General features: G+C 33.9%; 4 protein-coding genes across 6 annotated transcripts; 2 read left to right on the top strand and 2 right to left on the bottom strand.

The window, feature by feature from the left end:
* The first annotated feature begins 2,720 nt into the window (after positions 1–2,720).
* On the top strand, positions 2,721–6,333 carry LOC102587254 (vestitone reductase). Of its 3 annotated transcripts, none has more exons than XM_015307898.1 (5): positions 2,721–2,774; positions 4,037–4,328; positions 4,755–5,282; positions 5,745–5,943; positions 6,038–6,333. In XM_015307898.1, exons 2-5 carry the CDS (start codon positions 4,202–4,204, stop codon positions 6,177–6,179), a joined length of 996 nt encoding a protein of 331 aa, XP_015163384.1. In that variant the 5' UTR covers positions 2,721–2,774; positions 4,037–4,201; the 3' UTR covers positions 6,180–6,333. The 3 variants fall into 3 exon arrangements, with proteins under 3 accessions (XP_015163384.1, XP_015163385.1, XP_006345512.1); XM_015307899.1 differs by having other exon boundaries at positions 2,730–2,774; positions 4,087–4,328; XM_006345450.2 differs by lacking the exon at positions 2,721–2,774 and having other exon boundaries at positions 3,190–4,328.
* Positions 6,334–7,828: 1,495 nt separating this feature from the next.
* On the top strand, positions 7,829–14,025 carry LOC102586917 (protein cornichon homolog 4-like). The gene is made up of 5 exons (XM_006345449.2): positions 7,829–8,016; positions 9,760–9,941; positions 11,091–11,213; positions 11,325–11,381; positions 13,559–14,025. Exons 1-4 carry the CDS (start codon positions 7,945–7,947, stop codon positions 11,350–11,352), a joined length of 405 nt encoding a protein of 134 aa, XP_006345511.1. The 5' UTR covers positions 7,829–7,944; the 3' UTR covers positions 11,353–11,381; positions 13,559–14,025.
* Positions 14,026–15,915: 1,890 nt separating this feature from the next.
* Positions 15,916–21,870, bottom strand: LOC102586579 (E3 ubiquitin-protein ligase At1g63170-like). Its single transcript, XM_006345448.2, has 5 exons — positions 21,083–21,870; positions 18,021–18,140; positions 17,806–17,938; positions 16,541–16,705; positions 15,916–16,436 (listed from the first exon to the last, which is right to left on the bottom strand). The coding sequence occupies exons 1-5, from the start codon at positions 21,676–21,678 to the stop codon at positions 16,260–16,262; spliced, it is 1,191 nt and encodes a 396-aa protein (XP_006345510.1). The 5' UTR covers positions 21,679–21,870; the 3' UTR covers positions 15,916–16,259.
* A 1,250-nt stretch (positions 21,871–23,120) lies between these two features.
* Positions 23,121–27,217, bottom strand: LOC102586250 (shaggy-related protein kinase epsilon-like). The gene is made up of 13 exons (XM_006345447.2): positions 26,946–27,217; positions 26,241–26,486; positions 26,071–26,160; positions 25,906–25,965; positions 25,513–25,785; positions 25,279–25,353; positions 25,072–25,128; positions 24,856–24,996; positions 24,478–24,528; positions 24,280–24,375; positions 24,047–24,130; positions 23,720–23,822; positions 23,121–23,632 (listed from the first exon to the last, which is right to left on the bottom strand). Exons 1-13 carry the CDS (start codon positions 27,003–27,005, stop codon positions 23,571–23,573), a joined length of 1,398 nt encoding a protein of 465 aa, XP_006345509.1. The 5' UTR covers positions 27,006–27,217; the 3' UTR covers positions 23,121–23,570.
* Between the last annotated feature and the right edge of the window lie 222 nt (positions 27,218–27,439).

The raw sequence follows: 27,439 nt of genomic DNA, 5'->3' as shown, positions 1-27,439 counted from the left end.
GTATTTAAGTGGAAGGTGGTGGGGCCCACTTATATATTTTATATAGTAAGTATTGGACATTTGTAATGATTTTATTGGAACAATGGTAGTAAATCCTAGACTCTTCTAATCTTCTAATAAAATAATATATAGTAATTAATAATATTAATGAATTTACTATTTCAAAGAATAATAAAATGAAATTAATTATCTATGTATTTTGAAAAGGATAAACTACCTTATTAGAAATACATCACTACTATATATACTAATATTATCTTTACTTTCAAACAATTACATATATTATCACTTTTAAATTTTATCCTAATTTTAAAATTGTGTAGATATAAATTACTATAATCTTTGAAAAATCATTTATCTCAACAATATTAGCTTGAGTCTAAACTCTAATAGTTCCCCATATATTATTGAATCTTAATGATAAAAATTAAATTATTACCTATAAACTGTAATTTGTTCGAAAGAAATTATAAAATCGCGATATAAATAATATATAAATTGTCAAAGAATAAAAATACGAAGAAAGTATTTACTAATTAATTGTTAAAAAGAAAAAAGAAAATCAATGAAAGTTACTCCTTCATCTAAGTAGGTGTTTGGCCAAAGATTCCAAATATATTGAATTTGATATACTCTTTACCTTTGTGATTTAAAATTGGTCAACACTCGCTATAAAAGTGACTCACATATATTTCTAATAGGGGTGCATATCAGCCGGTTCGATTTTACACATTATCGATTTGATTTATTGATTTTTAATTTATGAATATACTAAATCGATAATCAAATCAATAAAATACTTATTATCGATTTTTTATTCTTAACTATTTGAATTTGTTTAATTGATCAGAAAATGCTCATATGTTTATATGTACATGGTGTTCATAAAGTGAAAATTGTGGCAAGAATAGAAATGCAACACAAATTTCTACATTTATGACTGTTGTTTAAGACTAAATTGTTCGAATTCCTTCTTAAAACTCTTGTAAAAAATTATAGAAATGACATTAATTATTTATCTTTGTCACAAATCACAATCAAATTTAAAACTGAGATGAGAGAAAATAATACTAGTTTGCGTCGAGAAAAGACAAGATATCGTAATAGAAAGGTAGAGAGGCAACTGCAATAAATAGTGTAAATAAAATTTTATTTATCAAGTGAGAAATACATCCCGGAGAAAAAGTGCAGTTTGGATAACCATCCACGACTTATTTTAGTACACAAATATAAAAAAAATGTATATTGATATTGTATAAATAATGTATAAATGTGTATCAATATTATATATATATATATATATATATATATATATATATATATATATATATATATATATATATATATATATATATATATATATATATATATATATATATATATATATATATATATATATATATATATATATATATATATATATATATATATATATATATATATATATATATATATATATATATATATATATATATATATATATATATATATATATATATATATATATATATATATATATATATATATATATATATATATATATATATATATATATATATATATATATATATATATATATATATATATATATATATATATATATATATATATATATATATATATATATATATATATATATATATATATATATATATATATATATATATATATATATATATATATATATATATATATATATATATATATATATATATATATATATATATATATATATATATATATATATATATATATATATATATATATATATATATATATATATATATATATATATATATATATATATATATATATATATATATATATATATATATATATATATATATATATATATATATATATATATATATATATATATATATATATATATATATATATATATATATATATATATATATATATATATATATATATATATATATATATATATATATATATATATATATATATATATATATATATATATATATATATATATATATATATATATATATATATATATATATATATATATATATATATATATATATATATATATATATATATATATATATATATATATATATATATATATATATATATATATATATATATATATATATATATATATATATATATATATATATATATATATATATATATATATATATATATATATATATATATGGTATAAATAGTATATAAACATATATAGATATTATAGAAAATATACTTTTTTTCCTCCCAAATAATTTATAACCATACCACTAACCGAATTATGTAAAACAAAATGGAGTTTTGTTGATAATATCACCCAAAAATTAAAAGCCAATTAGCTATGAAATCATGTCACTCAACCAACACATGCAAATTCACATTCTCACATTTAATCAACATGCACCTATACTCCAATCTCTTTTTCCTCTATATTTAATAAATTTACACTCCACACTACTAATTTACTCTTCATCTTCTTCTTCAAAATTAAAAAAAAAAAGTTCTTTTTAAAAATAAAAAAAATAAAAATCATCTACATAAGTTTTTTAAGTGTTTCAAATTCAACATGACATAAAGGCTTAATTAAATTTGCCCAAGAGTTATGTAGCGTAATTATCCCTTTTATAAAGTCACTAAAATCACTAGTGCTAAAAAAGACAAAAGGCAAATATTTATATACGTATCTTTTTATAGCTGTTTCCAATAATTGATAAAATGGCTCTGCTCTGCTCTGCTCTGCTCTTGAACGTCGGTGCATGTCCATCCCACATTTCCAGGTTCTCCAATATCCCTTTTTTTTCTGTATCAATTTATGTGACGTAGTTTGATTTGACATATAATTTTAGAAATAAATAATTTTGAAATTTGTGGACTAAAGTAAGTTGTGGACGGTTATCGAAATTGTTACTAAATATAAAAATGTGTTATTTTTTGGAAGGGACTAACAGGAAAAATGAGTCAATTGGAAAGGGAATATATATTTTGGTTGTAATTTTATCGTCAATAATAAACATTCATCTTTTTCTCTTTGGTGGTTGTTTTGATAAATATCGGGTTAGCTTGTTTGCACTTTATATTAGGAATTCACTATATATTACTCTTTTTGTTTCAATTTATTTATGTGATTTTGACTTGACAAAGTTTTAAAAAGTATAAAATGTTTTTGAATCTTTTGGTCTTAAAGCCAAAAATATGTAAAATGTGGGTTTAAACATGTCGGGTAGAAATTTGAAATTAAAGCATTCTCGAAAAAAGAAAGACAGGTCATGTGTTCTATAGCAAATTCAAAACTCATTTTGGCTGATCATTCTCTCGGATCAGCTACTAATCATCGCCTTGATAAGCTATTGCCTCACTAGTGCTAAGGGCAGGTTCTTACGCGTTACTCACCTGTCCGCCACTGGAAATCGTTTCACGGTTGCATTACTTATAGCTTCGTTGTTCGTCCGCTTCTTTACTCCCACCATTATGAAAAATGAGCAACTCTGCGTACTAAAAATTAGCTAGATGAGAAGAAATGATCTAGTGTTTTTAACCTGGTTCAGTTCTTCCAGCCTCATTAACCTTATTAAAAAAATATCTAGTTTTTTTCTGTCTCGAGGATTTGGACCGAGGTCTATGACTGTTTCATTATCACTAGGCCACGCCCTTGGGTGGAAGAACATTTAGTTTTGAGGTTGAAACTTGACCCCTGATACGGAAAAATAGCCCTGTAACTTCGGGAGAAGGGGTGCCTCCTCACGAAGGGGGTTGCAATGACCAGGACCGGACAAATTCTATTAACCAAAAACACAAGTCATAAAATCGTATTGTTTTCTTGATAACTGAAAGATGAATTTGGTTGCTGCAATGCATTCATACAACTGAGCCATGTGAACGAAAAGTTATACTGTAGTTGTATTTCCCTTTCAATATTTTGTGTCAACTAGTTTGGGATTGAACATTGTTGTTTTTAACTAACTCTTCATGTTTTCCACTAAATGACTGATTGAGAATAAGTGCTTTTGTTTTTCCGGTAACTTTGAAAAATGTTGCATAGTTTACAAAATTCTGCGAAGTAAGGAACTAAATACAGGAAATTCTACTCAGAGTCAGAGTCAGACCACGCCTTATGATGAAAGGGGAATGAAGGACGGTTCATTTGATGAATAGATAGCTGATAGAGACGAGATTAAGAGGACGGAATAACTGCGAAAGATCAGAGATGGAAATGGATGACAGCAAAGGTTTGGTTTGTGTAACTGGTGGAACAGGATATCTAGCATCATGGTTGATCATGAAGCTTCTTCAACATGGATACTCAGTAAATGCTACCATAAGGTTCACTCAAGGTTAATATTTCCCACTGATTCTATTCATTCTCTTTTAAGGTTTATGAATTTGAGAAATCCTTCGGTCACGAGTTAGCTTTTGGAGTTGAGTTAGACCCAAAGAGGCAAAGATTCATTTCTTTACCTGGTATGAAAGTCATGTCCAATATTCCATGTTTGGGTTCTCGGTCCACGCTCTAATTTGGGTCTGGGCGTTAGAGTGGGTTAGAGTTCCACATTGGTTGGAGAATAGACTAACGGTCTGTTTATATGGATTTAGGTAATCCTTTTTTCATGAGCTAGTTTTTGGGGTTGGTGAGACCTGTGTTATATCTTTAGAATTCCAATGAGTAGTTTGATCTCTACGTGTTTTACTCGAATTGCCTTTCTAGCTGTAGGTTATTTAGTGTGTAATCTCTGAAGAAGAATTTTGGATGAATTTTTTAGATCACAAAACAGATGTTTGCTACCTCACTAACTTGCCTGAAGCATCCCAAAGGCTACGGATTTTTAATGCTGATATGGACAAACCGGAAAGCTTTAGTGCAGCTATTGAAGGATGTGTTGGAGTATTTCACGTTGCTCATCCAATGAATTACGGGGACCAAGAAATTGAAGAGGAAAAGATAAGAAAAGCAGTTGATGGAACATTAGGCATTTTACGGGAATGCCTCAATTCAAAAACAGTAAAACGAGTTGTTTACACTTCCAGCAGAACGGCGGTTGTGTTTAATGATAAAGGTTTAGACACAGTAGACGAGAGCTCGTGGTCTGACATCCATATCATGAAAACCTTAGAGCCTATATCTGCAGCTTCTTATGTGATTAGCAAAACTTTAACCGAAAAGGCTGCTCTTGAGTTTGCTGAGAAGCACGGATTAGATTTGGTAACCGTTATACCTAGTTGGATACATGGTCCCTTCTTGAGTCCTCAGTTCCCAGAGCCATTACGACCAGCCATGGCAATGATTTACGGTATGCCCCTTCTGCTCTTCAATCCCTGTAAGTTAATGTTATACATATGTTTGTTGTTGTATGTACATTTCGTGATACATTTGATGGAAGCAGTGTCATTGTTTTATTTTCTTCTCTGACATAAGCGCGTATTGTTTGTGTACACATCTTTCTTCCTCTACAGGCATCATCACAAGCTTCTTCATAGATGATTTGATTGCTTTACGTCCTGATCCCTTAAACTTAAAGATTTGGTTCATGTGATCATGTTGTAACATATTCAGAACGTCTTTTATCAGTTTTCTCTATATCCAACTCTAGTTTGTTGGACTCAGCATTTTCTTTTTCGATCTTGGCAAGACGTTTCCAGCTTCTAATTTCATCTAACTCGTTCTTTTCCATAAGATAGTTATATTCCAAATGTCGTGGTGAACTTGCTCTAAATTAAGCATTTCTTTTTGTTTCGTCTCCTGAATTACGCAGGTAATCAGGAAAACTGCATGAAGTATCCCTCGCTTACCCCATTCGTGCATGTAGATGACGTTGCCAATGCACACATACTCCTTCTAGAGAATAGTAAAGCAAAGGGAAGGTACATTTGCTCTGCTGTTGAAGTTACACCAGATGAGCTATTTAACTTCCTCTCAGCTAGGTATCCTGAATATCGAATACCTAACGTCGAGTGAGTTCCCATTAGCTCCTTTTGCTATTTGTTCTTTTGACATTAAAAGGAAAAAAAGAAGGTTATTTAACTTATCATGTATACATGTTTGTAGTTCATTGAGGGAGATTGGAGGGATTAAGCATCCTAGACTTTCATCAAAGAAACTTTTGGACACTGGATTCAAATACAAGTATGGACTTGAAGAAATGTTTGATGGTGCAATTGAATGCTGCAAACAGAAGGGTTTACTCTAGTTTGTACTCTATGACAGAGAAACCCTTGTCTAATTGACATCCCTTTGATTCCTTCGTTGAAAAATTATACTTCTTTCGTTTTAATTGTTTGTCGCTATTGAATCTTGTGGTCAACTAATTAAAGATATGTCGAACATACCAAAATGTTCTTTGATAATGTGGTCTAAAGCATGTCGAAAGATGGAGTTAAAAGAGTTGCCAAAAAAAGGAAAGATGCATTCTTTTTAATGCGGTCTAAAAAAAGAAGGCAAAATACAAAAATGTGCATTTTAACTTACTTCAGTTGACATCTATGTCCTTCAACCTCCAATTTTTTGAGTGTGCACAAGTAGACACTTCAACTTGTATAAAGTTGAACAAGTAGACACACACTTCCTACGTGGTATATTACACATAAGATCCATGTAGGATGCGAATTGCCACATAGGACGCATGTTCACTAGTTCAATTTTGTACAAGTTTAAGCGTCTACTTGTGCGCACACCCAAAGTTGAAGGACATATATAGATCCAACTGAAGCCAAGTTAAATGACATATTTAAGACCTAATACTAATATGTAATTAGTAGGGATAGTGTTGTAAAATAGTCATATCAATTACTCCCTCCGTTTCACAAAAAATAATACTCCCTCCGTTTCAAAAAGATTGGTCAGGTTTGACTTGGCACAAAGTTTAAGAAATTAAAAAAGACTTTTGAATCTTGTGATCCTAAATTAAAGTTATGTCAAATGTACAAAATTGTCCTTAATCTTGTGGTCTTAAACATGCCACGTGGAAAGCAAAAAGTAAAATGTTACTCCCTCTGTCCCATTTTATATGACTCACTTTCCTTTTTAGTCAGTCCCAAAAAGAATGACACATTTCCATATTAAGTAACAATTTCACTATGAAATGTCTATTTTACCCTTAATGAAATGATTTACAGCCATACAAATTTCTATCATTCATTTTGGACCACAAGTTTTAAAAGTCTTCCTTTCTTTCTTAAATTCCGTGCCGAGTCAAACTACCTCATATAAAATGGGACAGAGGGAGTAACATTTTACTTTTTGCTTTCCACGTGGCATGTTTAAGACCACAAGATTAAGGACAATTTTGTACATTTGACATAACTTTAATTTAGGATCACAAGATTCAAAAGTCTTTTTTAATTTCTTAAACTTTGTGCCAAGTCAAACCTGACCAATCTTTTTGAAACGGAGGGAGTATTATTTTCGATATACCAAATCCAAATGTAATATATAAAAGTGGCTGGAGGGAGTATACAAATATTTTTAGAATTATTTTTTTCAACTTAGGTATGAGACATAACAAATAAATTACAAAATTCACTCAGTTTTTCTGGAATTTTTTTTTCATGGAAAGCATCAAAATATCGAACACATGGAGATGTTTATCATAAAAATTTAAAAATCAACTTGAGGTTGAATTTCAAATATTTCAAGAATTTGAAAACAATAAAAAAAAAAAATTCACTTTTTCCACTCAAAATTACTCACAAAAAATTAAAAAATAACTCCAATTTATATTCACGGCAAACACAAAAAATATCTTTTGTTTTCACTTTTAAAATATATTTTTTTAAAATTTTACAATGACAGAATTGATGAAAATAAGGTGGGAGAAGAAATGGTCAATGTTCTAACAAAAGAGTAAAGTTCGCAACTTCTATTTTGCCTTGCTTGTGTATAGGAAGCACAAAGGCACAAATCTGCCGCCAGAAAAAAAAAAAAACGAACAAGAGAAGGAAGAAGAAGAAAGTGCCATGGGCGATCTACTCTCATGGCTATTCTCCTTCTTCCTTCTCGTAGCTGTTCTTGGTACTATCCTATACCAGGTATAACTCTCAATTTTTTAGCTGTTTCCAGAATTTAAGCTTTATTGGTTCAATTTTTTATTGATCTAGTTATGTGTTCATATTTACTATTTTTATTACAAATTTAGTGAAATTTTATGCACTAATTTGAACACCCTATTGAAATTACTGGGCTTAGATGCGTCAATTGGGCAAAATATGTCCATAGTGACTAGGATGGATGTGTCGTATCCGAAAACTAGCAGTGTGCTCTATCTGGAGGGCACAAATAACTTAATTTTCTCCTGTGAACTATTTGTGTGAATGGATTAGTTCGATCTAAAACTTGAGATAACGGGTGTAAATTGAAAAATGATTCATAAGTAGTTGTTAATGGAGTCGAGATTACCAAATTCTGAGGTGTCTGCATCAATTTATGCCGAATTGCACCTGTTGGTAATGCCAACATACTGCCTATGGTAGGGCCCACGAGGGGCTGGGTGGCCCGGGTCGAAGTCATGATCGAATATGATACTTGCTTGGTGAACTTAGTTAAGAAATAAAGTTGTGTTTTTGCTATCAGCGGTAGCTTTTGGCATGATGGTAAGCGCTTGATCCTAACAACTCCACGTATAGTCTCCCGAACCGCATTTTCTAAATGAAACAGCTATACTTGATACTCCAAACCTGCTTCTGCCCCAGCCTTAATTGATCCTTATAGGTTCTTTTGAGGTTGTAATAGTGCTTCCTTTTTCGTGGGTTATGGTTTGTCAAGAATTTCTGTTGTTCTGTTGTTAAGTTTTTTTTTTTTTTTTGTAATGGGTGTTGTGCAATAAAAATTGGGAAAATGAAGAATCGAGGCTTTGTGAAAGGGGAAATGTGAAGGTGGGAATTTCCGTGATGTATTGATATAGCATGAACAGATGAAAGTATAATTTTCTTAGAAAGAAGTATAATTATTGGCTATAATGATAGATTTCAATGTTGTTGAAGGGAGTGAGTAAGGTTGATGATATTGGACTAATCTGTGAAAGACGTAAATTGGTTTGATATTGAAGGAATTAGGCATTAAGACATGAACTGTTTCACATCTATAGTTTTAGTTCACATTAGCAATAGAACTTTGTCTATGTGAGTTTCGCATGGAATAGCTGGTCCCAAGCCACAATTAAAGAAGAGGGTTGTAGTGTCCATCAGCGTGAGAATTATTTAGATGATTTTTCTTAATTGAGCGCAATGGCCCAGCCAATTCATATAGCAACTCCAACTGATTTGGAATTGAGGGAATGATTTGCAATGAAGCAAGACTTTGGCTTTATTAGATTTCAAGTATCATGGATCTTTACTTACATAGCTTCCAAAAGATCCTTTGAAGTGATTTCTGTTAATTCACTAGGATGAACCAATTTCTATCTAGATTAAGGACTCTGTTACTGTTACTCCTGAAATGATTTGAATAGAGAGTAACATGAGGTGAATTCATTTGTTTCAATAGACAAATATCACTTCGATTTACCATTTCATCACTGATGACCTGGTATTATTTGTTATCTCTTCTAGTCCTTTTTCCTTTTATCAATCGCACTGAAAGATGAACAAGCATGTCAAATGTTGAATGTACTAGTAAAATTTACTAACTTACTATGCAGCATGTACCATGTTGTATTTAGATTGCATTGTCTACATAGCAGTTTTGTTTATGCACTTCTTCTCTCTTTTCTTCCTTGTCTTATATTCATAATATCTGGGCTTGAAGAACATTACAATTGCAATTATTTATTGCAGCTCATGTGCTTGGCAGATCTTGAATATGATTATGTCAACCCTTATGATTCAGCATCTCGGATTAACAGAGTAGTGGTGCCAGAATTTGCTCTTCAAGGAGCATTGTGCTTCCTACATCTTGTGACAGGGCATTGGTTGATGTTTCTGATATGTCTGCCATACTTGTATTATAACATCAAAGTGTAAGCATCTATTTATCTATAAGTGAAACATGTAGAAAGTCGTTGCATGTGTTGTTTTTTTAAAAGATGGTGCAACAAAAATGGTTTGAGGAAAGGATTAAAAATGTCTCCCAATATTAAGCATAGGGCTTTAAATAGCCAACTTAAAACAGAAATTCTGCATATTTTAAAATTCAAAAACCTAAAATATTTCAAGTAATCTTATCTAACTAAATTTGAATTTAAACAAAGCCTCCTCCTACAACTAAACTACTTATTTTCTGGTAATATGGCAGTAACAAAAGCAACTTTCAACACTCCTCTGCTTCACTTGCTGCAATTTAGACAAGTTGTTCCTCAATTTCTACTTCTATTGTTTGTGCTGAGGATTGTTTTGAGTTTCTCTGAATTTGCACACTTTTGTAACACGGCTCTTTCTTCTTCTTTCCTTTTCTCTTGTTTTGGTTTTGTGCATAAAAAACACCCTCAATAACCTTGTCTGGTCTGAAAGCTCTTTTGGAAGTGATTTAATCTGGACAAATTATAGGATATACAAAGTCATTGTAAGAATTTTTCTTCCATCACAATATTCCATGAATCATGGATTTCAAGATATGATTTCAATTTCACTGATCAAATTTTATAGTTTTCATAGTGAAAATTTGTGTGGCATTCAAAGAGAGACTGCTGCTTGCCATGTTTGAAGAATAGGTTAAAAATTGATATTGGTTAAAAATGATTTGAAATTTGTGGAGTGTACAAGTCTACCCTCCCCAAACCTCACTTGTGGGATTACATTGCGTATGTTGTTAAAAATGATATTAAAAAATGGTTCTATAGATGAACTCACAGATCCCGTAAGACTAATGAGTTTCTTGATACCACTGTTGATTTTTTAAAATATGGTGCAACAAGAATGATTCAAAGAATGATTAAAAATGTTTCTCAATATTAAGTAGACCTTTAAATAGCCAACTTAAAACAAAAAATCTGCATATTTTAAAATTCAAAAAACTAAAATATCTCAACTAATGTTTAACAAAGACTCCTAGTCTCCTACAACTAAACTGCTTATTTTTCTGGTATTCAGCAGTTGTCAGTCCCTTTTACTGTTACTTAACTCTGACATCTCAATATATAATCTGACAACTGATTTTAACCCTTCATCAGCTATACTGATCGCTGCCACTTGGTAGATGTAACTGAGATTTTCAATCAGCTTCCGTGGGATAAGAGGGTTCGGTTGTATAAGCTTGGATACCTTGTGATACTTCTTGCCTTTTCGATATTCTGGTACAGTCTCAGCAACAAGCTGCTAGTTCTCATCTCTGAAACAACTTGTAAACCTAATTATATCAGTAGTTTATGCTTTTAGTTCATGCCTAATCTTGTTTGTGATTTTAGGATGGTTTGGAGCATTGTGGATGAATGAAGTATGATGAATTGTCCCTGTCATGAAGGGTTTGTACCCTCTCTCTCTCTCTCTCTCTCTCTCTCTCTCTCGCTCTTCTGAGTCCCACATATGACTTCAGAATATATAGAAAAAGTGTAGAAAACTAGGATGGTCCCGACCGGCCAGGTCAAATCGGGAAACTTTGTCCTTTTATTTTCTTAGATGTTTTTGATAAAAAAATACTTCATCCGCTTCAAATGACAAATTATGGTCCTAAGAGTTCCATATGCACCGGTTTGTAGGTGCAACGCTACTATGACTGAAGGTGTAACAAAGGACAAAGTAGCCTTTGCACTTGGAATCAATGCAGAGTTACTTAAGAACCGAACATTATTGAGAAAATAATTAATAAAAGCGATAACAACTAGTTGAGATTATGGCTTAGTTGTTGTCGTTCTTTTACATTAGGTCTATTCTAGTTAGAGACTTGTATGTCAGTGGAGGGATAAGTCTAAAATTTAGAGAAAAGGAGATGATATACTATTACATGACAGACAGCAACTTCTTCATTTTTACTTCTTTACCAATTTGCATGCATAAAAGAGAGGATTTAACTATGATTACCAAAAAGACATCAATGGCTTCATTTGTATGTTTTTTGGAATTTTGCTTCTGGAATGTTGTCTTTTGGCTTTTCGTGAAGTGTGTGGGTTTCAGTATGGGCACTATATATGGGTCAGGGGAACTGCTTCTGTAATATGAAATTTTATTAGAGGGAACTCTTTGCACCACACTTTGGCTACCTACATCTGCCTTGTGGATAGAAATTCATTTTCTGCAGTTGCTTGGCTAATCTTGGCTTCCACCTACCTCAACAGTGTACATCCCGAATTATCATTTTGACCATAACTACATCAGATCTTCTCTTGTTCTGGAGTACCTTTTGGTTCCTCCCTTGCCAAATGTAGTATAGGCTTCCAGTTTGTGCTATTTTCTGTACTTCAGTTTGTGTGCTTTCTACCATAAGCATGTGTTCTTACCCAGTCCAGCTTCTCTGTCCACCCCATAGCAGTTCTGCTTATACCTTGCCGGCTGAGTATCTTCCAATAGATGATAGATGAAATTGAGCATTTAAAGAACAAATGTGTGTATCTTCATTTTCACCTAATGGACATGTTGAGTTACTACCTGTCTACCCATACCCCATTAATCAGTCTATATCTTGTGTATAACCTTCCTGGTATTGCCAAATATAGGATAAAAGGCCACCTTGATTTTTGCTAACCATTTTCCTCCATTCTCAGCTTGTTATAAATCTTCCTTATGGAGTGTTTCCCAAAGTTCTGTAGGTATTCATTAGATAGCCAAGTACCCTCCATGATGATTTCTTTGCATTATCCATGATGCTCGCTTAATAGTCACCTCCCAGATTGCTTTCCTTTTCCATAAGATGTGTACCCATTGTATCCATAGTTTATCTTTCGTCTTGCATAGATTTCAATAATGCTTCAAGATGGCAGCTTTGTTCCAAACCAGTATATCAGTAATATTTAATCCTCCAGCTAATTTGGGCAATCATAGTTTATCCAAGGTCACCAAAGCCTTCTTTGTACATTTTGTAGCACCAGTCCATAGGAATCTTCTACAGACAGTCTCGATCAGATGCATATTCTTCTCAGGCAGAATGAAAATTTGGGACCAAAGTTTGTATGTTAATTAAGACAATATTAAGTCTTAATCAACTGCAACCTGCGTGCATAAGATAAGAATTTTGCATTCCAAGTGGTAATCCTCCCTAGCATCTTATCAATCAGGGATACACACCGTCTTACAGATAATCTTTAGAGCTTAAAGGAACACCTAGATACCTGAGAGGTACGGGGAACTGTTGAAAAAACCATCTATGGTGGTTTTGCTCATTTTGACCTGACAAAACTACATTCCCAAGATTCCCAACAGCCGAAATGTCTGGTGATCGTTTGTGTACTAAGACTCTATTAACAGACAAATGTCAAGTTAGATATAATTCTACTTTTCCGGGGTTTTGAGCCTCATCTTCCAATCCATTTTAGGTGGTATGATTCAAGCACTTTGAACTTGTCAGTGGAGTTGAGTTACTACCTTTTGTTAGCTACTATATTAGAAGCTAAAGTTAAAAAGCCACAAGCATTTGTTACATTTCATCATCTCCTAAATCTCTTCTTTATAGGCTTCATTTTTTTTGTTTTTCCACCTCTTTCCTCAGGTTTGATCGAAAGAAATTGGGATTTCCCAGGCACTAGCACGGTGGAGCTGGCCTTTTGACATCTATCAGTTTACTCGGTTGATGGTGCCATAAACGGATTGTGGTGATGGCTTTACGGAATTAATCTTATCCAAAGGAAGAGTTGGAAGTCCTCAACTGGCTGGGAAGCATACACTTTCTGATGCTTGAGTTACACCTCTTTCTTTCGTTCTTTCTTTTTGTTAGGTTTAACTTTATGATGCCCTTTAAGCATCTAATGTTTTGGGCAGTAGGCATATAGTTGAACTTGTGTAAATCAGGATAGTCATTGGGATTTTATATCATTATGTCTTAGCATATGATTTACTGAATGTACTAGTTTCCAGTGTAAATCAATGTTTAGTAGAATGACTTACCTTTGGGGTACTATGGCCTATGGGTTGTGACTTTTCTTTATTTTGTTACATAAGCACCATAAAATTTACATACATGAATGTGTAGTGAGTCTTGTGATAACTTCCCCAAATTTTGTGTAAATATTTGTTGGTATGAAGGTTCACTATTGAATCGCATATGATACCACACTTTACTTTAGATAGTCTTTTACTATGTGAATATAAAAAATCATATGTGAGTACATAAGAAATCATAGATTGAGAAGTTAACTCACCACATTTTTTACTCACCTAGATGAAGTCAACTTAATAAATACTCAATTAGATAGGTTAAGAGGTTTTGCAATATATGTGATCTTGTTTTAAAAATCATATCTGAGTCAAGCCGGGATCAAGATGCGGGTTAAGGTATGGGTCAGGATTCGAGGTGGGGAGTTGGGTCTTGGGGCAAGGTTGAGATTCAGGTCTCAGGTCAGAGTTGGGTCCCACATTGGGGTCTTGAGTTGGGGTCGGAGACTCTAGGATCGTTGTTTTGGTCAAAAGTTGGGTTCCATTTCGGGGTGAGGTAAAGGTGTAGTCAGGAGTCAGGCTTAGAGGGGAGGGGGGGGGAGTCACAAGTATAATTTATTTTTTTGCAAAAAATGGATGCACCAATTTTTTTTTAAGTCAAACTATGTCATATTAATGATTGGCTTTTTCGTTGAATGAATGCTCCAAAAATTTTGAAGTAATTTTTTTAAGTTGTAAGTTTTTCCCGACCTCTGGCGATGGCGGTAATAATAACAATGAGACATAAAATAGAATCAAAAGAACTTTTTTTTTTCAAATTTCACCATTTTCGTTCTTGGTAAAGTTGTAGAATAACATTTTACCTATATACACAATATAATTTTCCAATGAGACGTGTCCATCTAGACATCCTCAACACATTATAGCTCCGCCCCTAAGTCAGGTCAGAGTGAGGGGCCTGTTTTAAGATAGTGAAGTTAAATGAAAGTTCTGAAAAATATTTTCCTTACTTTTTATAGGAAAGTCATTTTTCTTAAATTAGAGAAAAAAATAAAAAATACTTTGAAAAACATATAATTCAATCAAATATGAAAAAATTGGAAATTATTTTTCTTTATACCAAAACACCCTTAATAAGTGTACCTACATCCTCATGTGTTTTAAGAACTGCGCAATTATGAATTTTCATCGATTATCAATATTTTATGATGGATAATATGAGTTAATCCAATTTTAAATGATTGGATAATCAATTCATTTAAAATAGGTCAAGTCAAGCTGATAATCGTAAATTTTATCCATTTTGTCATCCCTTATATAGAGGGGTACAAAAGTCGTAGATCAATTTTGCCATTTTCCTACTTTTGCTTGGTGACAAAGAAAATCTCTCCCTCGTTACGTCGCACAAAAAACTCCATTTTTGATAAGCTTATTTCTTAAATATATATTATCTCCAAATAGTACCTAATTCATCCATTAAACATCGAAATTAGTGAAACATGAATAATTAAGCTCAATTAATATATTAAAACATAAAAATATAACCAAAGAGCGGTGGAGATAAGGGGAACATATCCAATGTAATCTTACTAATGAATATGAAAACGTAAATGCAACATTATTTTTCATTATAGCGATATTAACGCAAAGTTGACACCACCAACAATATATGTAACAGATGACAGATTTGTTGCATTTTTTATTTGAATATTCGACGAAAGTAAAAAGTCATATACTACCAACGTAAGAAAATGATTGACTACGAGAGCATGTATCAATTTGGAGAAACAGAAATTGTGAGAGGATATATTCTATAACGAGGCAATTCCAGAATATTGCTGGCAGTAAAAGATGACTTGATTTCATATAGTGGTTAGTTGGGTTTGAGCAAGTCGAAAACGAATCAAATAAAAATGGATCACAACTCAACCCGTCCATATTTCCTGCAATCAAATATAGGTTGGATAAACAATATTAAAAATAAATTTGACCCTTTTTATGTATATATGTAAGAAAATCAGAATACGGGCGGGTTAACCAAATCTGGGTTATTTTCATGCAACATACCCTTGTAAGACATACTGTGAAGAAACCAAACACAAGGTATATATAAAAGCAAAATACTGCCACCTATACTGATATTATATTGAGCACAGAAGTAAACAGCCATATATACTGAAAAGATAAGAGAGCAGAAGCAAGTTCTGGGCTGTCTGAGTCTGAACCTGGTGAAGCATTTCCCGGTTGATGAGACGATCGAATCCCAGAACTTATATCAAGATCTTTAATGTGAAGGATGTATAAGTGGCGGCGCTTGCTTATGCTTCTTCACTGCCACTTTGATTGCCATATTTGAGTATGTTGAACTTGCAAAGAGGACAGGTCGCATTTATATACAACCACTTGTCTATGCAGGCTGCGTGAAAATGGTGATGACATGGGAGCTCACGCAGCTCGATTCCATCTTCATAGGAACAAAGGCAAATGCAACATTCCTGCAAATGTAAATAACAAATTTAACTTCTAAAACTTGGAAAGTTTGTGATACTTTATGAAAACTTCCTGACTGAGAAAAAGACGAATGTTTCATAAAACATACAGCATCTTCTGGTGGAAGAACATGCTCAGTAGGTGTATCGGTGTCGCATTCAACCATTACTCCTCCAAATGATTCTTGGATATCACCATTCTCTTTTTCAAAGTTGCCTAGTCTCTTAAACTTGTACTTAGGCAGTCTTTCAACATCTTCCTTAGTTGCACCTTCCTGTTTCAAGGGATAAGTAAATTATGAGAGAGATATTGAGAACTACCAGGTGAGAGAGAAGATCCACGCAAGAAAAGCAGCGGTTCCATCCTATTTTAAGTAATCTCATTTGACTAGATTCTCAAGTGGATAAGATCAGTCGAGTGGTCTCAGTTGGAGATGAAATTGCACGTGTTTGTGGATTGAACGAAATTCAAGTCGGGGAATCAATGACAGGACATCAATTCAAATCTTTGGGGAATTCAGGCAAGAGCTGAAATTCCAGTTGCATTTATTGTACAAGGGTGCAGAAATACATACAACTTTTTTATTACTTCGACTCTTATTAGAATAAATAATGCACATCAATATCTCCTTTCAGTAATATAGAGCAGAGATGGTATTGTACTAGATAAAAGATCTTTTCTTAAAAGGTCTAACAAAAGGCTGCGCAAAAAAAATCCCCAGCAATGCTGATTACACATCTACCTTCCTCCGTTTTATGTTTCTAAAACAAACTTGGACGTATGAAATAACCCAAACAAATGTATTATCTTACACAATTTGCAACAATTCTTTGAACCATATTGACAAAAATCAATACGTTGTGCACATTGAAAGCCTTTTTTTCTTTGCTTATGTATAACAAGGAGCTCTAACTCAGACAACATATTAAAAAGAACAGCTGCTCCAAAAGCATAAACAATGAGTGTGTGTTGCTGAATCTGTTTTCTTTTTTTTATGAACACTACACAGAGTATTCATTGATATGTTTCCAAATATTCTCAAGTTAACATTATCTATAAACACAGGAATCTCCTAAACGCTATTATCGAAGTTGTTTTTCCTTCCCATAACCACAAATATTTATAAGGTTACAACAACAACGCACCCACAGCAGGGAGGGTAGTGTGTAAGCAAACCTTACCCGTACCTTGGGAGGTAGAGAGGTTGTTTCCGATAGACCCTCAGCTCAAGGAAAAGCATATCAAAGCAGTACGGGAAAGGAAATACAGAAGTGAAGACAAATATTTATAAGCTTGACTTACAGACCAAAAGGAATGGCGTTTGATGTGAATCATGACAATTGATAGAAGTGACGAAAGGTTTTACAGATTTACCTGATCTGTCACTGCATATAAGATTGCAATAATACATGGGAGACAGCAGCAAACAGCAATTCCAATGACACAAGCCACAGCAACACATATAACAACAAAAAACACATCAAACGCCAGAAATGTGATACAAAGCCTGCAAAAGATACCATTTAAATTAACATAAAGTAGAAGTATAAGAAAATGAAGCACAGATAGAGCCTAGTTTTGAGATAAACCAGTAAAGTTGAGGTGCATCACGGGGCATAGTCTGGCCACCAGCAGATACCCAGTAGAACCCAATTATCCACCAAATGAAAGAAAACATGGTGTTTGCAGACTCCAGATGCTTGGCAACACTGAAACAATAAAACAAGAATCAGTGGTACATTATTAGGCACAAATATGCAGTTTTATTCTTCTCGAAACATTTTTTTTAAAAAAAAAACTACGTTTCAACCATTTAGTCATGCATCGGGAACAACCTTCATTTTTCACAGTTGGCATCAGTTTGAATATCCCCACTTGTGGGATTGCACTGGGTATGTTGTTGTTTTGGTATCAATTTGAATAACTTTGAGATTCATGTTCAACTATCCAAGTTCAGCAGCCTACTGGACAATATTTCTCAAATAGGCCAGTAAAACTAGACCATCAGTGACACGGGTGTCCATTTCAGCACCCGAGAAGTTTTGAAGTAAGTTTACTTTTGAGTTACAGTATAGTGATAAGGATTGTTGCGTAGCACCAAATGGGTTTATGTATGTTCAAGACATAATTAAACAAATAAAACTGTGTTTTTTAATAACAGGTTAATCTTTTAGATGAGCACACACTTTAACATGGTATCAAACATAGCAGGCAGAGATCCTCAGTTTGAGTCTCACCGCCACTCCTTATTTAAAAAGAATTTCCACATGCTTGACCATGAAAAACAACCAGGCTTACATGTGAAGGGTGTGTTGAATACATAGTTAAAAGAATAAAAATGTGCTCTCTTTAACACCTTAAGCTTTAAGATGATATGATCACACACTTTAGCAATGCAAAATTAAGAAAAGAAACTAGCACTAAATTCATTTGAGCACACCAAAATACATAGCCTTAGCTAATTTAATATCACTATATAGTTGATTAGCCAAATCAACTCTTATGCATAATCTATAATCTGAGATATTGATCAGAACCTATACTTTCCTGTTTAGGTAACATGCCTCCCATTATCAAGTCTCTAGAAGTAAAGCTTCCCCTCCCTCACAATTCCAATAGGAAAGGTTCCTGTAAGATTGTTTCTCAAAATGGAGCCTCTAGTGCCTCTCCAACCAAATAGGCCAATATTGACGCAGCAGATTTATGCAGTGATTACCTATGATAAAGCAACATTCATACAAGAAACAAGCAAGCTATCTAAGAAAGACATCTGCAGTCATCAGAAAACCACAATCCAGATGTCATTTTTCTGCACTACTCTTGCTATCCTAATTTCTAGTAAAATGATAACCTCAGCATCCTATCTTGACAAAAGACAGTGCAGAGTAAACCAATTGATGCCTTTATCTGAATACACAGTTTTTCAGCTGGCTGTTATGTTAGCTGTAGCGCACCTTCCCAAATTCTCTGAGCTTGGAAAGATTTTTCAGTATTTTCTTATGATGACGTGGTCAGAGTCCTGAAACTTCCTTCTTTTATGTAAGGAATTATCCTGGTTGGTCCAAGCTAGAAGACAGCTGGACAAACTTCTATTTTGCATAGGGGAAGTAAGATTCACACAGAGACAGCTGCTATCTGGAAATATCTTTCTACGTTAGCTAGCCGGGGCGGGCTTTCCTATAGTAGTTCCGCGGTGGCCTCTAAATGGCTGTCCCAAAAGATTCCAAGCCCTTCCAAAACCAGATTGTACACATCCAACTTCCGATTCCTTAGTTATAGGCAGAGGCCGAACCAGAATTTTAGGTTTATGGGTTCTGAATTTTAAGACAGGACAATGACCTCAATCTAATGTATAACAATCACAAACTAGAAAACAAATACTAATATTTAATATATTTTGAAAAACGACAAACTAAATATGACAAACCACTTAAACACTATATAAATGTAAGTACTATCATTTTAATTGCACTCAACAGTGGTCATATCTTAAAAACAATAAATAACCATTGGCACCCGCATCGCAATACAACAATTTGCTTTTTTGGTTAATTATCAATTTTATGTTGTTTTTTTTCTTCAAAAAACTGCACATAGAAAGAAAAAAAGACCTACGAGAAACTAGGAGAGAGTACTGAATATTCTCTTTTAGAAAGAGAGCATATATATAGCAAGAAAACAACTACAAATGAGGCACAGGTACCAAGTTTAGAACCCACATATCTCCTAGGGGAAACAAAAGCTTTGCAGTCCGCCAATACACCACTGAACTATATACTTGTTTTTGTATGTTGTTTCACATGTTAAAAACCTAAGTTGCTCGGATTCTTCTCTTTCGGTGCCGCACCCATGTCGATGCAATGTGGGTGTGGGATCCGTACCCGATATGGTCAGCCGATTTTGGATACTTTGACCAAATTCGAGGGAGAAATTTTGGAATGATTTCTGTAATCAAAACAGATTCTAAAGTAAAATTGAAGATAAGGGAATACTTTGTATATATAAATTTCTATTGCCACTCCCTTTCCTTTTATCTCCTTCCAAGATTCTCCTCTTGATCATTATTTTCTCCTCGAGTTTTCCAAATAATATCTCATAATTTAGGTTATATAACTCTATTTTTAGATGAATCCCCGCACACCCGTATCCACACATGGATCCGTATCCCCGAATCTTAAAATTTAGGTCATAGAGGATCCGACCTCTAGATCTGCATCCGTATCGTACAACCGCACCCAAGTCCGAGCAACTTAGTTAAAAACTATACGAGTATTTGTTTCTTGAGTTTCTAGTACAAATATAGGGTCGATGCAAAAGCTACTGGGTTCGCCCGAATCCCATGTTACACTGTAGCTCCACCCCTGGTTATAAGTATTTTTAGGGCTACCACTCTTTCAGCCATTCTACAGAAACTAGCTTCAGAGTTCAATTAGTAACCCTAAGCCAACTTACACAACACTAGAAACAACGTCAAGCAATTTCTTGTTCACCAAGCATCCACAAAAGCGAGAATTACCAACAATGATAATATTCTCATTCCATCTCATGTGACAGTGTTTAAACAGGTATATATGCAGTTTAAAATGTTAACTTGCTTTATAATGCAACAATAGTTATTTGAATAGTTTAAATGAATGGGATCATAAAATACCTAGTTTCATCCTCGTTTTGATTCCTCTCCTGCGAATAATCACCAGACTCCCCTCCGTCACTCTCCGAACTCAAGTTCCCAACTCCGGTATTCCAACTAGCACTCCCGCTTCTCTGCTCAGAACTACTCAAATTTTCAGAGGACTCCCTTAACCGTCGGCGTCTATACTCAACGAAAACACAAACCATATGAAGCACACTCTGTAAAGCATATCCAACAATCCAAAGCCTTAACGGCATAGAAGGAGACTCATTTCGGCTCAGTACAAGCACAGAAATCGATACAATAACAAAAGCTAAGTTCCATAAAAGATCTATTATCACTATAGGTTTTGAGTAAGCCCAATCACTTTGCCGCTCCTCGATTTGCTCAGCAGCGGCTTCTCTTACTCGCATCGACGGCTCACGCATCAATCGGCGGCTACTTGCACGCCGTAGAAATCCAGCAGCTCCTCTGAGGCTCGGAGGGCGACGGAACGAACGTCGGTTCCTGGAATTCTGGCTAGTGAGAAACGGCGTCGTGTCAATTCCGACACCGTCACTTGGGCTAACGTCGGTGTTAGGTATGTTATCATTGGCGGCTGTTGCCGTAGACATCGCCGGAAAATTAGTGTGAAGAAAACGACGGGAAATAGAAGTTTGTTTCAGGTAGGGTTGATTTTCAGACAAAATGGTGATATTGAATTTGGGTTAGGAAAGTGAAATGACGCATTTCTGGTGCACACGCGCTTGAGAGTACAGACACCTATTCTATTTTGTAGCTGCGCTAAGTGAAACCCGCCAAATAACACGCTTCTGTTTCTTTTCTTTGTAGTAATAAATAATTATTTCTTTTCTTAAATTTCTATTTTACATATATAAATATGTTATAAGTTTTTTGCCAAAAATATGAAATATTCCATAATTATATCTATACACTTGAGCTAAATTCTTAAATTATCATTGTGAAAAAAAATGTTCTTATTATTTTTTAAGTTCAATGATGTAATGTATGAGGTTGATATAGAAGTGGGGTTTTGGTACACAAGTTATTAGTAAAGAGAGTTTTAAGTATGTTTGGGTTTATTATCCAATGAAATTGAGAGATTGACGGTGATGTCACACATCGTATAGATGCAAGGTGGATGAAACTGAGGCTCACATCTATAGTCATGTGTGGTAAAATGTGTCACCAAAGCTTAAAGGCAAGGTATACAAAGCGATGGTAAGACCAACTATGTTGTATGAAGCGGAGTGTTGGCCAATCAAGAAACCTCATTTCAAGAAGATGAAAGTTGCGAAGATGAAGATAGATGTGCGGGCATATTAAGAGAGATAAGATTAGAAATGAAGATATTCGAGATAGGGTAGGAGTGACCTCGATAGAGATAAGATGCGAGAAATAAGATTGAGATGATCTGGACATGTGTAGAGTAATTGCACAAACACCCCAATGCGGAGATATGAGAGGTTGACTATGGATAGTTTCAACAGATGTAAAAGTAAGCCAAAGAAGTATTGAAGAAATTTGATTAGATAAGGCATGATGTTGTTTTAGTTTACCAAGGACATGACCTCAGTTACCAGATCCATTTTGCTGAGCCTCTTCTTATCTCCTCTGCAACAAGATGCTGACCTCGCGCCCCAAACTGATGGTGTCTCGAAGTTCTCCTGGCGCTCTCCCCCTTTATTATGTAAAAAGTCCCACGTTTTTTAAACATTGTTTTGTTTATACTTCTATACTACTAACTGTACTTTTAGTTAGTATTACGCTAATCCGTCCAATTTTCATTAAGTTTTGTGTTTTAATTTCTATCTGTTCTTTTACAATTTTCCATTTACAAAATAAAATTATTTTTCCTTTATCAGAACAAAATAAAATGATATTTTAATAAATTTTCTGTTAAAGCAATTTAAATTACATATCAACCGAATTTCTTATGAATTAAGGATTGGGCCAATCCTATTTTCATGAGCTAGTTTTGTCACCACAACTTGTTAGTGACACCCCCTTTTTTGTCCAAACACAAAATGGAAAATACAATATTGAGATGTAGAGAGACAGAGAATAACTGAGATTATTTAAATATAGTTCCAAAGGGACATTAGAGAATACATAAAGTAATGAATTTCACATTCCTATTTAAGGCAAGTGGAAGAAATCAAATCAAATTGATATACACAAAAATAAACCTATTTCAACTAGTAATCCTGTTTGGAAGAACCTACTGATCTTCTGAATGCCCACAAACTAGATGTTTGTTGTAAACAAAAAAATTGATAGATGTGAACTCATCTAGAACTGCCTAGGGCATTCTACACTAACACATCAACTTAATAAACAAAAGAATTTCATAGTGAACTCTAACACTGATCATATTAGCACATGACTCTTTCTGCATTGCATGTCACCATCCTTGGCTGGCCTAGAACATAGCTGCATTTGATGCTGTAGAACACTGCTGATCACATGGAAAATAGACCCCTCTCAAAAAATTCATTTGCGCCATTCACTTCCTCGTGTGCTCAGGAATAAGGCGTTGTCTCAGTTCAGTACGTGCACCAGAAAGTTCTGCATGAGGATTACTACAGTCAGACGGGGCGAAATAATTATAACGATAAAGTTAGGAAGGAAAAAAAAAAAGGAATTCAGCTCAACCTTGAGGTGTGAAGTTGAATAGAGGTGGCAAAGGTCGTCCATTAGGCAAGCAAGCATTTGGTTTCCTCAGATCATCAAAGAAAGGGTGTGCACATGCCTCCAACTGAAAATGAATATAAAAATTATGACTCATTCAAAATGCCTCATCATATCAAATCCCCAAAAGGAGTCTACAAGCATGTTTCTAACATACTACTGGTGAAATATGGTCACCCTCTCAGTAGGCTTCATAAACTTATTGATTGTCCACAAGTAGTTCGTGTGTGTTTTCTCATTAACTACTTTCAAGCTTTATACTAACAGCAGGAAAAGGCGTCATGCACTTACAGCAGTACATCGGAGAGTTGGTGAATACTGCAGCAACCTTGAGGCCAGATCTACTGCTTCAGGGGGTATTTTTCTTTGAAATATCTGCAAAATATTCAGATTTAATCTTCAGCACCTCAGCCTATGAGTGAGTGCACTTGGAAGGGACAGTGGGTCAAAGAACTTCAGCGAGGAGAACAAACAAAAGAAACTAAGATATAAATAAACACTATACTTGATAATTTGTAACAAACCTTGTGCCACGGGTGAGCTTTGATTTGAGGAAACTTGAACTCTGTATAGTTTGGATTCATGCACCTAATTTCCTCTCTAGTTGGTGACCCCAAAATCTAGCATGGATTAAGTACATCAATATCATAAGCAATGTAATGAACTCACCTGGCACTGCTTTAAAAATGGGGGATGAAAACTGATGTCCCATAATAGCATACCTTGATTATCTCCACCAGCTGATCAACACCACTTTCTCCAGGGAAAAGAGGCTATACATAATGCAACATTCAATGCATCAGACTAGTTTATACCACAGTAACTCGAAATATGATTCTCAGAAAAAAAGATTTTCTAAAACTTTTATAGAGAAGTAGTATATCAACAAAAAAAAATACCATAATAATATCATGATCCACCAAAAAAGAGAATCAACTACAAGTACGGAAACATTTAGGTGCAAGCACTTACATATCTACCTTAGCAAAAGAGAGGCACCATAGAAACCAAATCTATGTGCAATTGTAAGAAAAAATTACCAACTTTCTACAGCTAATATCAGAAAGAGTGAGAAGATAGGAACCACAAAGTCGACTCACCTGTCCCAAAAGTAGCTCAGCGAAAACGCAACCAGCTGACCACATATCAATTGCAGTTGTGTACTCTGTAGCCCCAAAGATCAATTCAGGCGCTCTATAATACCTAGAACAAATGTAGGCTATATTGGGCTCCCCAGGCACCTATGCCAAGAAGACAAAAGTCTGAGTAGATGCAAACACCAAGGAAAACGTAGTTCTCAAAAGAACACCACATACCAGCATCTTTGCACTTCCAAAATCACATATCTTTAACTGATGAGTGTGTGGATTAACCTATAGCAATAATTAAAACAATAATACCACAAATAGTTAGAACAGAAGCAATCACAATGAAGGAAGAAGGAAAACAATTGTCTCAAATAACCAAGGAAATAGAAGAGCTACAAACATGTAGAAGGAAAGGAGCATAACCAGCAAGCTTACCAAAAGATTCTGAGGTTTAATATCACGGTGACATACCCCAATTACATTGTGCATGTAATTCAGAGCCCGACATATCTGCGTAATGATAATTATGAGAAAGAAATCAAGTTATAACTTCTGAAGAATCAAGATAATTCATAATAGAGTCAAGATGACATATTGTAAAAGTGTCGAAATTATCTTATTTACACATAGTTCCTACATATAAAAGTAAAATATCACCCAAACGCTTACCTGGTATGTGTACAATTGAACATATATGATGGGCATGTGATGGTTCACTCGGCTGTAGTGCCTTGAAACTCGGTACACAGTTTCAGACACATACTCCAGAACAAGGTTAAGGTAAACTTCATTCTTCTCAGTTGTAGAATAGAAACAGTGTCTCAGGTGAACAGCATTAGGATGATCAAGCATGCGCATAATCTGTAGTTCCCTGTTCTTGTATCTCCTATCCTGCAAGACCTTCTTTATGGCCACAGATTCTCCTGTTTCTAGGCACTTAGCCTAGGGAGAAAAAAAACAGAGAAGAAATGAGCAAACGTCAAGCAGAGCCGCCCAAACGACTTCAATGCTTTCAAATAAACACCTAATCCTTCCTACTGACCCAATCAAACACAATTTTACCTGAAATACAACTCCAAATGAACCCGTACCCACCACACGTTCAGCCATGTAAGACAGTGTCTGGGACAATAACATGAAATTTATTAATTGAATAAGACCCAAATACATAAGAAATCATAAGCCACATCACATCTAAGTCTGTTCAATTCTGAAGATGAAACTTACCTGTTTCTGTCCATTTCGACCACTCAGAGTAGTCACAATTATCTGGCCTGTTTCTGTTCCATTACCACTAACAACAGTAGGCTCCATATCCTATAGCATTTTATCATATCATAAAAGGATTCTCCATAAACAATAAAGCAACATGATGTGCTATATAAATAAGAAGTTACCTTTAAGTCATCCTCGTGGTCATAAGAGTTTTTCTCTCTAATTCTCATTTCATTTGGAAGCTCCTTCTTTCCAGATTTTTCTTGCCTAGTATCGACAGTCAATGTACTTGCATCACTTCCCTCAGATGTAGAAGTCACATCATCCTTTGGCGCTATAGTACATCGCTCTTCCATTTGAATTTCAATATCAACCCTGTGATCTACTTTTTGCTCAATCTTCAGTCTCTTTAGGCTAATATCCCCTCCCTATTAAATTAGTAAAAAAAGTGAGATTATATGGGATATATTGTTGTTTGACGACAATGCACTTAAATCACATCAGGAGAAACAATAACAATTTCATGATTCATTTAAACATAATTTTGAGCAGACTTCCAAAAAAAACCTAATCTCACAAAGAAATAACAATAATCATATTGCAGAGCTAATATGATAAAATTACACCAACTTCCTTTAGATTTACCAAACTCTGTATTAGTCGGTCACATTAACAAGCTAATCAAGTACAAATAAGCATAATATAGAACAATTCAAGGCAACATCTCCAGTCAAAAAGCCCTAAAATAAAATAAAAAGTTGAAAAAAACATGCTACACAAATCAAATCAACAAAAAACGAAGCAAACAAATCATATTTAGACAGAAAAAAACAACAAAAAATTCCATAAATTCGCATATGAGATGAAAAACACAGAGAGAAAATTACAGGATCGGAAACGGAAGATCGTCCAGAAGCAATGCTCTTGAGGCGACGCATCACATTCATCTCTTTCCTTTCCTTTTCTTCCAATTTATTCAAACCCTAAAAATTGTTGCTTCTCCTCTCTCTCTTCTTAATCAGAAACGAAAAGTTTCTGAAAAAAAGAGAGAAGACGAAGAACAACAAACAATAAATTGATATACAGAAGGAGAAGAAATAACAAATATATATATTCTCTCCTTTCTGCGTTCAACAAAAAAGAGACAAAGGAGAAGAAAAATTGAAAATGAAATTGATCTGACAAAAACAGAGTATACTCCTACATAGCCATTTACGTTTCGATTTAAATTCCGAGATTCAAACTTTTAAAAAAATTTAATTTTAATTTTAAATAAAATATACAAATTCTACTTTGAAAAATAAAGTGTGTAATTTTTGGAACCTCAAGATAATCCGTAGCTTCTAAGGTTGTTCAAAATCGAATTGAAATTAATAATACG

This window comes from Solanum tuberosum, unplaced genomic scaffold (assembly GCF_000226075.1).
Source record: "Solanum tuberosum cultivar DM 1-3 516 R44 unplaced genomic scaffold, SolTub_3.0 scf00069, whole genome shotgun sequence".
Taxonomy (NCBI): domain Eukaryota; kingdom Viridiplantae; phylum Streptophyta; class Magnoliopsida; order Solanales; family Solanaceae; genus Solanum; species Solanum tuberosum.
The sequence above is the reverse complement of the archived record's forward strand: the minus strand, read 5'-3'. Positions and strand labels throughout refer to the sequence as shown.

Coding starts and splice junctions, on each gene's coding strand:
- LOC102586917 (XM_006345449.2), top strand. CDS start 7,945: ATGGGCGATCTACTCTCATGGCTATTCTCCTTCTTCCTTCTCGTAGCT. Junction 9,942..11,090: donor TTGTATTATAACATCAAAGT/GTAAGCATCTAT, acceptor ACCCTTCATCAG/CTATACTGATCGCTGCCACT. Junction 11,214..11,324: donor CTTGCCTTTTCGATATTCTG/GTACAGTCTCAG, acceptor TTGTGATTTTAG/GATGGTTTGGAGCATTGTGG.
- LOC102586250 (XM_006345447.2), bottom strand. CDS start 27,005: ATGAATGTGATGCGTCGCCTCAAGAGCATTGCTTCTGGACGATCTTCC. Junction 26,487..26,945: donor GATCTTCCGTTTCCGATCCT/GTAATTTTCTCT, acceptor CTAATTTAATAG/GGAGGGGATATTAGCCTAAA. Junction 23,823..24,046: donor CAACTCTCCGATGTACTGCT/GTAAGTGCATGA, acceptor ATTCATTTTCAG/TTGGAGGCATGTGCACACCC.
- LOC102587254 (XM_015307898.1), top strand. CDS start 4,202: ATGGAAATGGATGACAGCAAAGGTTTGGTTTGTGTAACTGGTGGAACA. Junction 4,329..4,754: donor TACCATAAGGTTCACTCAAG/GTTAATATTTCC, acceptor TGAATTTTTTAG/ATCACAAAACAGATGTTTGC. Junction 5,944..6,037: donor TATCGAATACCTAACGTCGA/GTGAGTTCCCAT, acceptor ACATGTTTGTAG/TTCATTGAGGGAGATTGGAG.
- LOC102586579 (XM_006345448.2), bottom strand. CDS start 21,678: ATGTCTACGGCAACAGCCGCCAATGATAACATACCTAACACCGACGTT. Junction 18,141..21,082: donor CAAAACGAGGATGAAACTAG/GTATTTTATGAT, acceptor TTATTGTTTCAG/TGTTGCCAAGCATCTGGAGT. Junction 16,437..16,540: donor TTCTTCCACCAGAAGATGCT/GTATGTTTTATG, acceptor TTACATTTGCAG/GAATGTTGCATTTGCCTTTG.